This window comes from Suillus subaureus, assembly GCF_016647635.1.
Source record: "Suillus subaureus strain MN1 chromosome Unknown BJ212scaffold_11, whole genome shotgun sequence".
NCBI classification, from domain to species: Eukaryota; Fungi; Basidiomycota; class Agaricomycetes; order Boletales; family Suillaceae; genus Suillus; species Suillus subaureus.
Genome location: NW_024538567.1, coordinates 1,074,628 through 1,090,170, shown reverse-complemented (window position 1 = coordinate 1,090,170; position 15,543 = coordinate 1,074,628). Strand labels below are relative to the sequence as shown.

General features: G+C 48.0%; 7 protein-coding genes across 7 annotated transcripts; 4 read left to right on the top strand and 3 right to left on the bottom strand.

Annotated features, from left to right (window-relative positions):
- Positions 1–834: 834 nt before the first annotated feature.
- On the top strand, positions 835–1,463 carry BJ212DRAFT_108825 (uncharacterized protein). Its single transcript, XM_041329014.1, has 3 exons — positions 835–1,032; positions 1,084–1,195; positions 1,304–1,463. The coding sequence occupies exons 1-3, from the start codon at positions 1,017–1,019 to the stop codon at positions 1,416–1,418; spliced, it is 243 nt and encodes an 80-aa protein (XP_041194630.1). The 5' UTR covers positions 835–1,016; the 3' UTR covers positions 1,419–1,463.
- A 471-nt stretch (positions 1,464–1,934) lies between these two features.
- BJ212DRAFT_1479735 (uncharacterized protein) lies at positions 1,935–2,438 on the bottom strand (the record flags this gene model as incomplete). Its single annotated transcript, XM_041339945.1, has 4 exons — positions 1,935–1,981; positions 2,034–2,108; positions 2,161–2,286; positions 2,348–2,438. 4 exons carry the CDS (start codon positions 2,436–2,438, stop codon positions 1,935–1,937), a joined length of 339 nt encoding a protein of 112 aa, XP_041194629.1.
- A 3,389-nt stretch (positions 2,439–5,827) lies between these two features.
- On the top strand, positions 5,828–6,574 carry BJ212DRAFT_1347447 (uncharacterized protein). The gene is made up of 3 exons (XM_041335370.1): positions 5,828–6,059; positions 6,120–6,380; positions 6,471–6,574. Exons 1-3 carry the CDS (start codon positions 5,904–5,906, stop codon positions 6,477–6,479), a joined length of 426 nt encoding a protein of 141 aa, XP_041194628.1. The 5' UTR covers positions 5,828–5,903; the 3' UTR covers positions 6,480–6,574.
- Positions 6,575–7,017: 443 nt separating this feature from the next.
- On the top strand, positions 7,018–7,996 carry BJ212DRAFT_108716 (uncharacterized protein). The gene has a single exon (XM_041329013.1). It carries the CDS (start codon positions 7,262–7,264, stop codon positions 7,898–7,900), a length of 639 nt encoding a protein of 212 aa, XP_041194627.1. The 5' UTR covers positions 7,018–7,261; the 3' UTR covers positions 7,901–7,996.
- A 178-nt stretch (positions 7,997–8,174) lies between these two features.
- BJ212DRAFT_1576423 (WD40-repeat-containing domain protein) lies at positions 8,175–10,644 on the bottom strand. Its single transcript, XM_041342157.1, has 8 exons — positions 10,549–10,644; positions 9,432–10,501; positions 9,353–9,373; positions 9,287–9,304; positions 8,990–9,235; positions 8,759–8,931; positions 8,572–8,706; positions 8,175–8,512 (listed from the first exon to the last, which is right to left on the bottom strand). The coding sequence occupies exons 2-8, from the start codon at positions 10,458–10,460 to the stop codon at positions 8,467–8,469; spliced, it is 1,668 nt and encodes a 555-aa protein (XP_041194626.1). The 5' UTR covers positions 10,461–10,501; positions 10,549–10,644; the 3' UTR covers positions 8,175–8,466.
- A 1,887-nt stretch (positions 10,645–12,531) lies between these two features.
- On the bottom strand, positions 12,532–13,232 carry BJ212DRAFT_108677 (uncharacterized protein). Its single transcript, XM_041329012.1, has 3 exons — positions 13,091–13,232; positions 13,014–13,034; positions 12,532–12,962 (listed from the first exon to the last, which is right to left on the bottom strand). The coding sequence occupies exons 1-3, from the start codon at positions 13,100–13,102 to the stop codon at positions 12,654–12,656; spliced, it is 342 nt and encodes a 113-aa protein (XP_041194625.1). The 5' UTR covers positions 13,103–13,232; the 3' UTR covers positions 12,532–12,653.
- An 815-nt stretch (positions 13,233–14,047) lies between these two features.
- BJ212DRAFT_1479731 (uncharacterized protein) lies at positions 14,048–14,995 on the top strand (the record flags this gene model as incomplete). Its single annotated transcript, XM_041339944.1, has 4 exons — positions 14,048–14,110; positions 14,162–14,274; positions 14,321–14,770; positions 14,827–14,995. The coding sequence occupies 4 exons, from the start codon at positions 14,048–14,050 to the stop codon at positions 14,993–14,995; spliced, it is 795 nt and encodes a 264-aa protein (XP_041194624.1).
- Positions 14,996–15,543: the final 548 nt, after the last annotated feature.

Below are 15,543 nucleotides of genomic sequence, written 5' to 3'. Positions count from 1 at the left end.
ACCACTGCAGTTTCCACCTCATTTCCCAACTGCCTATCCCCCATCGACCATCGACCCTAATGAGATACCCATACTTCCTTGCTAGGATCAAATCTAAGGATTCATATGTTATCGCATCTCCTATAATCCACCTCCCTCTGCCTTCCAAGTATCGCCCATCCACAATTACGACGTTCTGTCGTGGTTCGTCACGCTTTCAGAAATGGAGACATCCTTTTACTCTGTCCGCTAGCAAGCCTGGGCGAACATATAGGATCGTGACTCGTGATAATCCTAACGACCTATATCTCGAGGTGAGATAACTCAGGTGACTGCCTGTCGTCTTTAGTGCCAAGCTTTTGATGTTCTGCAGAGACAGGTGCTGTGTTGTTGCATTGCTCAACTGGCACGCCTTACCGGGGGTGAGCTTGGCTTAGGTGAGAACGGATAGGTAGCCTGCCTGTCACTGAGTGGATGGCTCGTGCGTATCACATTCGATGCTTGTGCAATGTGGGTCATGATCTCAGCGTCAGCGCTTCGCCCGGCATCCACTATTCATTTTTCCCAAATACGAAAAGCACATGTAAGACAACCTTTTAACATGAGGTGGTCCTTTGGTAATCAGGGAAGTCAATAGGTCAGATATCTGGGATATCGCAATTGTGCGCTGCGCACCTCGAGAACACCTCATGGTGCGCACGTATTTCATTAATGCTGTCTGCTTCTGATAACTACGTCAATATATCAGTGATCCCGACGCTAAGCAAGAAGTGGGATAGCTCGTGAATGCTTTGTAAATGCTGTCCTCAATATAATGAGAACGCGTCTATTGACACGTGTCTCCGCTCTCAGCTTCACGATGAACGCTTCACCACCACTTTAGCTGACGGCATGACCTAAGATTTTTGAAAGCCAAAACCGCTCCAAGCCAAGCTAAAGCCGCGGCTTTCAGGCCAAGTAGGGCCGGCAGATCCTATTTCTGAGGTCGAGCGGGTAATTTCGCGCCAGCTGACGCTCTCTTCGCATCAGCTCAATATATGAAGTTCCGCCTCAGTGGGCCTCTCCTTCGCTGCGTTTACTATTTCTCATTCGTGAGCTCATCAGGTTTCTTTACTTGGTCTTCGGATCTATTCCTACCATGGCCCCTTCTTTTGCCTACCGTAGTCCATGGTCGACCGTCACCACTCTCACTTCGTTCATTCGATCGAAAGGTAATGTGCTCCGTCGTCCCTTCAGCAGGGGTGTTAACATTTCCTTCTAGTTCGGCACTAATTGCAATACCTAATACTAATATACTCCTGCTCGACTCTAGAGTTGTTGGGAGGGCTACTAGCTGCACAGACCACGTTGCTGTAGTACGATCAGACGAACTGCTGTTTCCGGTCACCGCCCCTCCGAAGTCAAAGGGGATTCAAGAGAGTCGAGCAGCGCAGCTGTGAGGCCGGGACCCTTCGCTGGAAATTTAGCGCTAGAATGTAGATAGTACATTAACAACAAGATTTCCAAACGCATCACTTACTTCGAAGTTCTTGACACTCGCAAGCGTCAACAATGAGCTAGCTCTAGCGCAGGCCGTGTTGGACATTATGGGGTATATGTATGTCACTATCATGTAACGTCATGGGCCAGAACAGTTGACGAAGTGACGAAGAGGTCATTTAAAAAAGAAGGAAAGGCGAGGGGAAGCAAATTTATGACGGCAGGTTGAAGTTGGGTGGATTCGAGGTAGCGTTACAAAGTTGAGTATCTTGCGCAAGTGATACACCAGCCTAGTTATATTTGGGAGAATTCCAAGGGGACTTTACAATGAGTAAGAATCAAATACTCAGTAAGTAGAGCGCCCGTGATAATCTAAACGAAAATACTGAAACTTCCAAGACTGTTATGACGGTCATGCTTTCGACTCTAGACCTTGTGACCGGTTGCTCGCTCATCGATTAGGGCAATTGCCACATCTAGGTAGCAGGTGCATAATCTTCCTCATCCTCGCGCTTCTCAGTTGCTGCAAAAGGATTAATTCATAAATGAATAAATTGTAGATCAGTGTATCCAACCTTCAGAAATGCCTCCTCCGCCGTAATCAACATATCCCACGAGGTTGGCCTCGAGCTCCTCGCGCTTCTCATTTGCTGCGAAAGGGTTATTCCATGAATGAATAAACTGCAGATCAGTGTATCCAACCTTCAGAAGGGCCGCTTCCTCCGCCGTAATCAATATATCCCACAAGGTTGGCCTCGAGCTCCGCGCGCTTCTCACTCTCTTCAAGGAGATCACGTTGAAAGTTGATGTCAAGGTTCTCTCGCTTAGCTGAGTGATACATTGTGGCATCTGAGTGGATATGATACTGATCATGAACATGAATACTCACAGGAACGTTTCGAGATGGCTCCTTGCGTGGGTGACGCTGCAGCAAGGATGGCGAAAGATACAAACGCACTAAAGAGCACAGAGAGCTGCATCTTTGATGTTCAGGGATAGTAAGAGGAGTGACTACTTCGTCGATACACTACACTGGAAATCCAGGAGGGCTTTTATAGATTTTAGCAGGTCCGCTCACTTCTGGCTTCTTCTCTGAACGATTGCACGCATGTTCAGATCGGGGCTAGTGGACCTCACACAGGAGTTGTCGAGAGCTTCAAGGTGTGGTACTGCCACGATACAGCATGCAATATCTGACATGGGAATGAGACCTGGTGACAAATAACTAGATTCGATGAATTAGCCGTGATAAGTTGCGTGGCGATTCCCCAGTGAATGATAAAGATGAGTCCGCTGCGGAAGCTTCATCATCGTAGCTCACAGTACTAGTGCATCCAAAGTTGACCAACGTTTGGTAACGTAAGAGGAGCTGCCACGTCAAATATGCATGAATTCAAACTCAAATACGCTCACCAGCATTGTGGAACCCTTCCTTCCAAATCCTTCCCCCCCCCGCCCTCCTGTTCGAATGATGACTGAATGCCATTGAAAAAGTTTCTGACATCGAGCAAGCGAGATTGTGAAGGGCTTTCTGTGTCAGAGCGCAGTAGTTCAAAGTAAGCGGCCTGCACGCGAGACCTGTCGATCCGCTCGTAGGTGACCGACTTATTGTGGAGCTGGCCAGGAACCTTTAATTAACAATATATGAGAAAATACATACATCAAGAAGGCCTATGATACTCTGATCGAGTCAGAATGCACATAATTTGCAAAGTTAGAAAACGCATCTTTTGTTTTCCCGGCCTTTCATCTCTGCCTGAGAATCACCGCACGCTGCTGTGAGAATCTGCTCTGGTATCTCCCATTGCAAGATTTTCTTGTCATAACCGCCGCTGAATATAGAGCGTTCGTCAACTGAGAACGCAACCTGATCCACCTCATCGGAGTACTGATGTCGAGCAACTTCTGTGCCTGCAGGAACCTCCCACAAGTGAGCAGTGTGGTCACTAGATAACGATGCTAGCAGGTGGGTTCAAGATAAATTTGTTATGTTGGGTCTAGAGATCGCCAGCCTGTTTCCAGGTGGAGTTATCCCGAGAGCAGAGGTATTGATACCTGCTAAGAGGAGATCAGCGCCATCAGGGGCTCATAGTAAGTGGTGTTCACTACAGGTTTGGCCCCAGCAGACAATAAACAAGGCCCTCCCTTCTAAAAAAAAACTGGGGTCCATATGAATGATGAGCTCCATCCAGTCAAGCTGAAGTCGGTGTGGCCGTTAACCGAGAAAGACACTTGGGGACTGTTTGGTTTAAGTCCCATATTTGAATATCTTTATGAGTAGTAACGCCGAGTTGACCAGTTGGAGAAAATCGGACCCAACAGGTTTGAGCGCCACACGAGAGGATCACCTTTCCTCTGGTGCTAGTGCCACATGAGATGACTGTGCGGTCCCATGACCCGCTGGCCGGGATGTCGCCATCAGGGGAAACGTCCAAACCATCCACAACCTCGGTGAGACAGTCTGAAGGACCTGCAACGATCGTCCCACTACAAGTATCAGGCACCAACAACTCTCTCATCAGCTCTGACTGCCAGCAGGTGTTTCTCATTTCGCAAGATAACAAGTGCAGTAACCACCTTCACTTCCCACTTCTTCAATTCCATGCCATCCTCAAGCCTCCAGATATGCATTGTATTATCGTCAGACTCGGTCGCCATTCTCTTGCTGTCTGTGAAAATTGCTGAGGAGGTGATATTTCTTCATGACCTTCAAATGTCTTGACGTGATTTCGATATGATTCAGTAGTTCATTGTCGGCCTTGACGTTGATTTGTTCTACGGAAGCAGATATCCTGCCGGATTCCTTGTCAACTATGCCTAGTGGGAAGTTAGACGAGGCAAGGAGCAGAATGTGAGCAACCTACAGGTCTGTTGCTGGAGTTGTGGGCTTGGTGTTGCAACCCGTCTACAACATCGACTTATTATCCGAAGCCTCGTGGGATGCTGATAATCGCTAGTGTCCGAACTTATCATACCGAGGCGCGTACTTAACCCTAAATGACCATACTCACTCCCTTGGTCCGAGTTTGCAGTCTAACGAAGCGATAATTGAGCACGAACCATCTGCGATACTTCCCGTAACATGCATCTATCTGTCTCCCCTGCTCATCTCCTCCAAGATACCTTCATATTGCATCCCGAGTGCCAATGTACCTGGGAGGCCTTGTCCATCCTGGTTTCAGCACACTATCGACCATAAAAGGCAGGATTAACAAGATGTCCTGCATTCATGTTTAGCTTTTCGAGAATACACCGTTGGAGGAAAGTGACATTTACAGGTGTTTAGACCGATGTACCCCCTAGCTTTCTTATGGTAATCTAGGAGCGGCATTCTCCATCATATCTTCAACGTCTGGAACCTCGACGCAACTGCAAAAACACGTGCGTTATGGGCAGATGGAAGTGCATCAAAGCGAGCTTGCGCATATACATGTTTCGGGCGCCTCTCGATCCTCTTTGACATCACATCCTCGACACACAATTGTGCGAGCTGCGTGCCATGGTCACCTGGGTAGGGTGTCTTTGAGGAGACAGTCATTCCTTTTTCAAGAGCACGAGCCGCTCATGGTGAGCATCATTGTCGCTGCCTAGTCGCTACATAGCACGATTTTAGTCCTGGAAATGCTGTGGGCTTAGTGGCCATGAGTGCAAAGGAGTTCTGAGAGTGCATAGCGGTTGTAATGCACGCTTGAAGGTAACAGCTATTTTATGGTGTCAATCAGACTGTAGGATGGATACAGGAAGGTGGCACAAACCTCCTTTGATGGAATCTCGATATTCTCGGAATCCTTGTCCTAGACATGCTGAAACACATTTCCGTGAGTGGGAATAGGCAACAGGACGGCTTGAACTACAGTTTTCTCGCCCTCAAGATTAAATGCACCTATTGTCCTGATCATCTCCTGGTCCTTGCCAAGTGGCCTTTCTGCAGAGTCAGCCCGTTGACTGAATTGAAAGTCCCACCAATGATGTGCTATTCACTCGCAACAGCCTGAGGCGATGACTTGAACACCATCTATGATCCCAAGTCACCATGAATTGCCGGTACACATACCTTTTCTCAAATGCTTCCCACAGTGCCAAGACCATTGACATGCACGCGCGGGTCACGTCATCCAAGAGAATGGACCAGAGTTCGGGAATTTACGCATTACAAGGTCCTCGGGGTGTCTTATTGGAGTTTCAAAATATAATGTATAATACAGTATGAACAGGTTTTTTGAGGAACACTTGATATATGCTGGACGACATTGGAATGAGGATCCGCCAACCAAAGTTCTTGTCGTTGGCTTCACCCAATCTGCGAGTGACCAAGCACGTGACCGCGTCAAGAGTCACGGTGGAGGAAACGCGCGACCGAATTTCATCTATTTCCAAATACATGTCATCATAATCGCAAGCTTTATTATCCACAGCTGACTCTGTCATCTATCTTCACCGGTACCATGCCCGCCTCCGCTGCAACTACTACTGCTGCTCCCGCTTTCAACCGCCAACTTGAAGTCGTGGAAATAGCCAGCATGCTCACTTTACAAGCTCCCAGCGCGGACGATCCTTTCGACCTGCTGGAGGCATGGGGACGCGACATTGCACTATTTTTTGTGAGTTCCCTTATTCTTCAAACCTTTTCAAATCGTCGCTGATCGTAGTTCTTTGCCTAGACTTGCCTCCACACTGAAGACCACAACAAGGTGTTACTCACAGTCAAATTCAGGTTGCCAACCTCCTCAGGACCTTCCAAGACCAGTTGGACGTGCGTCGGCATATTCCTTGGCTGTCTTGGGGCCGCCGCTGGCTTCCGCTCACTGTCGAGGCTTCGACAGCATCACTGCGGGCATTTATCGCTCTCGCTCGCTCCCAGCAGTCGCCACCTGCCGTTACGAGACCCGCGACTCTGCCTGAGCCTTCCAACATCAACAAAGGTAAAGGTCGATCTATGCTTCCTACTGCTGACCACGGCTCTGGTGTTATCTCCTCTCCTACCGTTACTGATGACAATGACGACATTCAAGAGTCGATGAATTCCGCTGACGTGGGTGATGGTGAGAAGCATCCTGTGCGCCGCATGTCTCGGGTCAAACATCATCGAGAGGACGTGACGCAAGTCACCGCAATGGTACGTCTATTCTGAGTCCACACCTCACGGTAACTATGCTAGACTATGTTTGAAGCCTTCTTCGCTTGTAGACCGTCCTGCCAAATGCTCTCGACTCTCTTTCAAGCAGCCCTTGCCAATGAACTTAGCCCCTTCGAGCCTGCGTACACTTTCTCACAAAGGCCGCTCTGATCAAGAGTTAATGCAGCAGTATAGCATACAAGACCCTCGAGAAGTAAGTTTCTCGTCTAACTTGAACTTCTCAGATACTAAACTTTCGAGCACTAACAGGTGGCGCGCAAATGCAAGATATGCACAAAGAAGCACTCAGCAAGGCCCTGCCTTACAATCCTTCATCAGAATCAACACACCGGCAAGTACGAGCTTTCTGAGCGCTGCTGACGCTGTGTAATAGAGAGGCAGAAGTGCGAGTGGCCTGCTGGCGCTGCGATTGAGAATGCTGGTATGTTTCCTGTGATTTAATGGGGTACTAACTTGTTGACTTTGACAGAACGCCGTGAACGCTCCGAGTCAAGACACCCCTCGGTCACTGACGACCAGTCGGGAGCTCCAAAGCTGCTAGGGTCTATCGTGGCTCAATCGAGTACCTCCGAATCTGCTTGTCAGGTAGATGTTGGTTTTCCGCACAAGAACACGGTGCAAGCAACTTCTCTGACGCGGCCTGCGCCAGGCCCTTCCTCGTCCACGATGACACAGCAGGCAAAACGTACTTCCCTCACTCTCTCGCAACTACCTATGTTGAGGGCCGGGAAAAACTTCAATGCTATCGATGTTGATGCTTCCAAAGCTATCAAGCCCGAGGTAATTGACATCACAGTTGATGCAATTGAGAGTCCCGTGTCAGCTGAAGGTAGGAATGAAGAAGTTGTAGGTGCTGAAGTAGAAGACGTAGATTCTGAGCTTGCGGACAATGTCAATTCGCACATGGACCGTAGACACTGTCACGTCACTTCACGCAGCTCCTCATACTGTCCTGAGCATCGCGCAGCTAGTGCGGAGGCCAACGATCAGCTTGAAGTTGGGGCTATTGGAGAAGTGCTCAACAATCTTCTTCGCTCCTCTGGGCTCCCCATAACCCACCTTGATCGGTACTTTGATGAGCATAAATCTAGACCTATAATCCTCTTCGACAAAGGCTTCGCTAACGGCCTTGGTCGGGATGAAGTGGATTCGCACCACAAAGTTTTCGAAATCCTAGCTGCTAGGCACTGGCGCACTGTCTGCGACAATTACGCCGACTTTGTTGCCGCTGTGAGAAACATGGATGCACTTGATCGACGGCAAGCAACATTGCGAACGGCAGAACAGGCCACTCCCATTGGTTAATTCTATGCAAGATATGACAAGGGCAATTCAGAGGCAAAGGGCGAGCAAGTGGCTGGTCTGTAGATGGATTTATATCATGTAAGTTAGATGGTAGCGGGCTCTTCCACCACATGGGTACCGCTGCCCTTACATATTTATGTTTCGAGCTGAAAATGTCGCGGATGGCAGGCTGTTCTGCAGATGTCACTTGTACCCACCTTTCGGACAATGTGCTATTGCAGAAGCATTTGAGAACTGGCGTGAACACGCCTATTAGTCTTGAATGTCGATGTTCTGAGGGTAACCAGCTTGAAATTGACAAGTGTCTCAACAACGCATAGGCATCATAAGTCAAGTCTGCAATGAATTGTTGAATGTTCAGTTCTCAAGCTGTCGACGCTTTGGTCTGAGTAAAAAGTCGCAAGAACCTTCATAATCAATTGTAAATGTTATGGTTGTTGCGGAGAGAGTCAAAGATGATATGAAACTGTAAGTACGACGTAAAGCTCGAGAGATAAAACTGACTACGAAGACTATTCTCCCGCGTGTTCTTCGACAAGGCAAGACGGTCCTGCCACTGGCTGTGACTAACTAGCCATCGGTGTCAACTCCATTTCTTCGTGCTGGACGATTCTTATCATATAAACACCATATCAGGTCATCGGTCGAACAAATGAACAAAATTTTAATACCTGGTAGTGGGCATTGGGACATTGACAATGTCTACTTCAACTGGCGGTGCAAGGCGAGATGGACCTGCCTCTGGCTGCGACTGGAAAAAAGACACTGGCGTCAATTTAGTTTTTTTGGCGGTGTCAATTTGGGTCCTACGACAGTGCATCAGGTAAGCGATTTAACAAGTGAATAGCCTTGTGTTACCGTGTAGTAGGTATAGGAACATCAATAATGGCATGCTCAGATTCGTCGTCATCGAGTTCGTCGTCATAGACTGGTCGTGGTGGATCCGGTTTCTTCTTCTTTTTCTGGAACCAGCTGAGGCAAAAGAAGAGTACATATGGTCGTATTCCATCGTCCACACCAACGACATCGCCCTAGCAAAGGACCCAGTCAGATATTACAAACTAGATAGTATGATCACAGAAAACGCACGTATGTAGCTTGCCCAAGAGGAACATCGACGACTTGGGGAGCATTTCGTTTCGGCCGGCGCTCCTTTTGCTTCCCCTTATTGTCAGATGACGGTCGGATGCCATTGAAAAAGGTCTTGACATCGAGCAAGCGAGAAGATGAAGAGCGTTCTGCATGAGCGAGTGGTGATGCAGCATCCCATCCATGAGATGTGTTGAAGCGCTGGTAGGTCGCCGGCTTGTTTCGGCGCTGGCCAGGAATCTCTGACTGAGAAAACCACTGAAGGGCAGGCCGTCAAATGATTTTCAAACCACGTACATTAAGCAGGCGTTTTGTCTTTTCGAGAGTTAGGATACATATCACATGCAGAGTTAGAAAACACACCTTTTGCCTGCGGAGAGCAGCCTTGGAATGAATACACTTGAGCATGGAAAGGAACGAGATCACAGTTGGGAGTAGTTACCTCATTCTTCGTGCTGGACAGAAGACCAATTTCCGCTGCTATGAGCACATCCTCAGGTATCTCCCATTGCGAGATTTTTTTGTCGTCGCCGCCACTGAATATATAGCGTCCATCCACCGAGAATGCAACACGCGACATCCAATCTGAGTGCTCAAATCGGGCGACTTCTGTGCCTGTGGGAAACTGCCACAATCGAACAGTGCAGTCGGCAGATGCTGATGCGAGAAGGGTGCCCGCTGGGTTCAATACAATATGGTAGATGTAGTTGTCTTCGTCATGGCCAGTCCAGGGATCACCAGCCTGTTTCCAGGTGGATGTGTCCCATGAGCGAATGGCAGGATCATATTTATCACCTGCTGAGAGGAGATGTGTACCATCACGAGTCCAGGTGAGCGAATAGTTGCATGCAGTGTTGAGGTCGTAGTGGCCCTTGAATCGAGCAAGACGCTTCCTTTGATTCAAGTCCCATATGTGGATATCTTCCTTGGCAGCAACACCGAGTTGACCAGTCGGAGAAAATCGGATGCAAGTGACGTATGAGCCACACAAGAGAGGATGACCTTTCTTTCGCCAGGTGCTAGTGTCCCATAAAATGATTGTGCGATCGTATGACCCGCTGGCCAACATCTCTCCGTCAGGGGAAATGTCCAAAGCAATCACCATGCTTGTGTGACCTTCCAATGGACCTGCGATCACCATCCCACTCTCAACATCACGTACCCATAACTGCCAATGCAACACATCATCGAAATCGTCTTCATCAAAATCGTCTGGGAACTCTCCCTCCGCACTGACAACCCGTTTCCCGTTTTCCAAGAGTACAAGTGCGGTAACGCGCTGCTTCGCCACCCACTTCATCATCTCTGCGCCGTCCTCAAGCCTCCATATCCGTATCGTCTTGTCGATCGATGCAGTCGCTATTCTCCTGCCATCCGGAAAAGTTGCGATGGAGGTTATGTATTTTTTATGACCCTCAAATGTTTTGATAGGCTTTTGATGCGATCCAGGCAGCTGTTTGCTATCCTTCATCCTCAATTGTTATCCTGAGGCAGGTGCTTCGTGAATTATGCCTAGTGGGGAGTTATACATGCCAGAGAGGAGAATGCGAAAGATCTACCTGTAATGGTTTTGGTCGAGGTGCGTTGATGGTACAATGCGTCTACAGCATGCAGCTAATTACGTTCGCCTTTAGGCGCTTGGGTCCGCAAACTTTGTACCGAAGCACTGCTTCATCTGGGATGACTTGCTATAATTATTCCTCGATCCGTTTTGTGTTCCAAGCGCTGGAACGCGAATCATTCATGATACCCTCTACCCACGGTACGCTGTCCTGCATGTCATACAATCAGACTTTCTATCCCACAGAACTATACTCCCATGAACCCACTTCCAGTATCCATACCCACAACCCGAACATTTTTCCCTAGTTCGCCCACTCCTCTTTGCACTTGTCAGTGTTGGACAAACCCTCACTACTCACACACCTGGGCGACCTGTTGAATGTTTTTGCGCGTGCCATTGACTGTTGATTTAGCACGATGAATGAATATCACTTGACGTTCGTAAAGATCGGCGTTGAATGTGAGTGTTTTATCCAAGGCAGTTTTCGTACGAACGGTGTGTACAATTTATTGAGCATTCTCGCTTTGTTACATTATATACAGCATTGATGTGCTAGCGTCTCTACAACTATATCATACCTGCAAGCTTGTGATTTTCTCTGGGTTCCTCCAAAACGTTCAGCCACACTCTGCCTTCACCATGTCCAGGCACTAATATAAATGTCAGCGCATGTCTTAGGACCGAACACGAGGGCCAGCGGATCCAAGACCACAACAACGATTACAAGCGAAACACAATTCACAGGGACAGTCGGGAATGACATTGCAAGTAATATTTTTCTGTCACTCGCCTTCGTGAGCTTTTCATACCATCTATTCAGACAAATTTCAATTGTCATCTTCACCGATGTCATGTGGGGTTGATTCGCGTTGGAAACTCGTGTCAACCAGTCGTCCATTGAATTCAGAGTTCAAGTTCCTGTCCGCTCAATATTAGTTACAGCAGTCTTCTCGGAGGGCATAGCGATATGCATGCGATTTGTGTCACACTGATGCCGATCGGTGGACGACAATGCAGAGTAGACGGAGAAGAGGTGACAAACCAATGACATTGCTGTATAGCAAGCGGAAGGTCGTCAAGAACATCAGTCATGACTGAACTCATAGCCCACCAGCGAAGTATTTGTGACAACGATCCATGTTGTCACAAACCTGGAGGACGCTGTGAGAATAATAACAGTAATAACGAAGTGGATGCGACAAAACCAAGAGGTCAATGGTCTGGATTAATAAATCAATTTGAACCGTGCGGAGCCCTGGACAGCACGAATGTGCAAGGAAGAACATGCTGTACATATCCTGGATGACAGATTCCGACAAGTGAGATGCACAATGGAGGGTTCGTTCAGAGGTCACAATCAAGAGGAAGGGTAAAGCTCCGGGTACGATGCGAGGTCTCAGCATTGAAACTAACTAGAAGATTGTGCTGCCGGGTGCTCTTGCATCCAGTTACCGCAAGATGGGGTGGCCTTATTTCAAGCTAGTAGTTGGTTTCAATTCGATTTCTTCGTGCTAGGCGATTTGAATCCCATGACCCTGCATCAGCGGTTCACCTATCAAACGAACAAGGTTTAATACCACTTACCTGGTAATAGGTATGGAAACATCGAGAACGCCGCCTTCAGAATTCGTCGTCCTCGAGTTCGTCGCCATAGACTGGCCGTGGTGGATTTGGCTTCCTCTTCTTTTGGAATCAGCTCAGGCAAAATAAGAGTATGCACGCTCGTTCACACCAGCAGCGTTATCCCAGAGCAGGATGCAGTCAGATCTCGCAAGCCCAATATAATTGCAGAAAACAAACATACATAGCTTATCTGAGAGGGACACCGATGTTTTGGTGTTGGTTGACACTTCCTTCGCTTTATTTTCTTGTCTGATAACGGCCGAATACGATTGAAAAAGGTCCTGACATTATGCAAGGGAGAAGATGAAGCTTTGAAGGGCTTTCAGCTGCACGAGCGCGTGGTAAGGAGAACAAGATTGAATCTGTGAAGACAAAGTACTCATTTCGATCGACCACATGGCCCAAGTATTAAAAGTTACGATCTCTTACAATCTTGTGCAAGTGAAGTTACACACCAAACAAGTGCCGTAAGAACGATCATCCGTCGAGATCGCTTCCATAATCCGGTAGTTCTTCAAGCTTCAGTCCTCCTCTGCCCCTAGCGATACCATTATACAAGTCCTCGCGATTCTGTACGTTGAGAATGCGCCATCCTTGCTGGCTCACTGTGTTCCAAATGTAGTACTCCTTGCCCGATGAAAAAATATAGCGCGAGCCCCTGTCGTCGGAGAGTTGAAGGGTTGCTTCCAAACCGGTGGAATATTTGAGCATATTTTCCACATTCTTAGGATTTGTGAATGTGGCGCTCCATCCTCTAGGGGGACTCGCAGTAGATGAGTCGGCATCCTGAAGAGGGCAATGAGTATTATGCTGAGCTATATGTACTTATCGTATTACCTGGGAAAGATTTGCAACAATCTGACGGGCAGGAGTCAACATAACATAACATGGTACTATAGCAAGGAGAAACATACAGAGGAGCTCATTGAGGTGAAACAGTGAGGACTTTAGTCTGGTTGGTGTGACTTTTACAGATCTTCTTTGGCTGAACCTAGTGCAAAAATAAAATATACGTAGGATTAGGTGCGCCCGTGAAGCGTGGTACTGCCAACTCAGTCGGACTCGGAAGTACTTTGCGTTTGCGCTGGATTAGTCAGATTGTCGATCTTCTCTTTGTTGTCTCGACTTGTCGCCGTTATTACCACTTCGTTAGGCGACTAGCGGCAGTGGTTGAGCATCATGATAACTCATCATCACTCGAGCACCCGTGTTGGCGATACGGTACGTACGCGTGCTACCAGCCCCGGGGGATTCAAAGCCTGTGGGGCTTCTCTTCAACGCTTCTTTCCCTTTCTTGAGTCTTATCGCATCTTGTCCATCTTCGACACCATATGTCGTTTCTACCGGCGTCATTATCGCCGGCAGTTTCTTCCGTCTCGGACATCTTGATACTTGCGTAATGGATGTTTTCCTCGACAGTTGTTCTACCTCAGCGTCGTCTAACACGTCCGCTGAGACTCTGTGCTAGCCTTCATCAACCCGGTGCCAGTATTTCGATAAAGGAATGACTTGTAGAACTAGGAACTCGGAGCACTTTCACTGGCGTGTTACCTACTAGGAACTCGAAGATGCATATAAAGTAAACTTCGAAACCCTTTCTCTGGTGTCACCCAATCAACACAGGTCAAGGCACATCACAGTCGCGTGAAGGTCCGTCCTGACCTTGGCAGGACTTGCAGAACTGCGTTGCACACTTTCCGATTCGACAGTACTTGCGCGTGACCTGTTATTGCTCACACGAATCGATGAACCGAGTTCCCTCCTGCCCTAGTTATAAGACCGAGGCTCTGCGTATCATGGTGCCAATATCCCCAGTTCACATTGCAAAACACAACTTCCCAATCCTGTACTATCCTCTCTTAATTGCCAGGATGCCAATTCATCAAGCGTTTCTCAGAGACATGCAGGTTGCTTTCAACTTGAGTCGAACACAAGTATGATTCTCGCTATATGATAGCGGAGCTTATGACACCATATCTTTACAGATAGTAACATTGTTCAAAGACATCAGGGATAAGCCCAACGATTACGGGGTCATCGACAATGCTCCGCCACACGCGAGCTTCCCCAGTGTTGTTGAGAGAATCGAAACTTTACTGTAAGTGCGGCAGGCTTACCCCATTCCGTACTCACGCCCGGTCTAGGGGAATGAACAGTATCTTTCCAAACGGAGCTGCACTGACAGTCAGCTACCAAGGCACGAACTTCGAATTCGAAACCCCTTTTGACCTCGTCGGCTGGATCCTTTCCGTGACCGGACACATTCCCGAAGATGTCACCACAGCTAATTACTACTATCCTTTGGTAATTCTTTACTGCCAGTGGTGTCGGACGTTGTGCGCTAGAGAAAAGAAGGAGGCGAAGATGGTGCAAATTACATGGTACACTCAAGGGGGTACCAAACGAGTCTGCCTTGGAAGTAGTTTGGATAGGCCCAAGGGAGAACGTAAAGAAATAGCGAGAACAAGGAGATTTAACATGCTTTCCCGGGATCGATTGGCCCTAGGGTATGAAAGGCATCTGCCTTATTCGGGTGATGGTGGGCAGCCCATTGGGCATTGTGCAGAGACGTTTCCGATATTGTTTATTAAGTCGTAAGTCGTCCTATTTGGTTGATACCCCTTTATTGCGACTGATCTGCTTTGTGAAGACTAGGAGAGGAAGTGACGCTGCCAGATGCCAGAGGTATTGCTGTCAAACCACTCGAGGCTCTCAACGCCGGGATGCCAAACAAGTTCGATGTCCCAGATACAGAGACGCTGCGCAAGGACTTGCTCGAGGACCCGTGCGACAATTGTGAAGTCGTCCTTCTACGTTAAACCTGGACCATTTTAGTGTAGACGATTTTGACGTTTAACTGTCAGTAGTGTATTGGCACCTGCGACACCGGGCTTCCATACCTCCAATCCTGGGCGTGTAGGTGGTGGGCTTATAGCTATGCTGTAGAAATCTGTGTAATATGGTCAAGGTGATACTGTTTTGGCGATCTGTAGTACCATAATGGCTCAAAGTAGTACTTCAAAGTTTTCGTATCAGTCAATGTCAGCTGGGGCCCAATTGAGCAATACCTTGCCTTAAATTTCTTTCAATCGGGCTAATCTAACTAGGAATAGGTGCCTCCGAAAAGCAGTGACTTTCATTGTGATCAAAAAGCTTTCAAGGTGTCATGTTTATCAAGGAAAGTAGACCAAAGGGTGCTACAGAACGTCGTTTGCGTATGAAGGGGACTCGGTCCCCTGAATTATATAATAGCAGCCGACGCTTTGGTCTGATGAAAAGAACCTTCACAATCAATTGCGAGAGTCACGGTTGTTGCAGGGACGATCAAAGATGATATGAAGCCGTAAGTACGATGTAAAGCGCCAGG

Bases quoted from the DNA above. Each gene is read 5' to 3' on its own strand.
- BJ212DRAFT_108677 (XM_041329012.1), bottom strand. The intron at 12,963-13,013 runs GTAATACGATAA...TGCCCTCTTCAG, and splicing joins TTGTTGCAAATCTTTCCCAG to GATGCCGACTCATCTACTGC.
- BJ212DRAFT_1576423 (XM_041342157.1), bottom strand. From the start codon at position 10,460: ATGAAGGATAGCAAACAGCTGCCTGGATCGCATCAAAAGCCTATCAAA. The intron at 9,374-9,431 runs GTAACTACTCCC...ATTCATTCCAAG, and splicing joins TGTCCAGCACGAAGAATGAG to GCTGCTCTCCGCAGGCAAAA. The intron at 8,932-8,989 runs GTGCGTTTTCTG...GTCCTTTGCTAG, and splicing joins CTCTTGGGCAAGCTACATAC to GGCGATGTCGTTGGTGTGGA.
- BJ212DRAFT_108825 (XM_041329014.1), top strand. The intron at 1,196-1,303 runs GTGCTCCGTCGT...AGTTGTTGGGAG, and splicing joins TCATTCGATCGAAAGGTAAT to GGCTACTAGCTGCACAGACC.
- BJ212DRAFT_108716 (XM_041329013.1), top strand. From the start codon at position 7,262: ATGACACAGCAGGCAAAACGTACTTCCCTCACTCTCTCGCAACTACCT.
- BJ212DRAFT_1347447 (XM_041335370.1), top strand. From the start codon at position 5,904: ATGCCCGCCTCCGCTGCAACTACTACTGCTGCTCCCGCTTTCAACCGC. The intron at 6,060-6,119 runs GTGAGTTCCCTT...TTCTTTGCCTAG, and splicing joins GCGACATTGCACTATTTTTT to ACTTGCCTCCACACTGAAGA.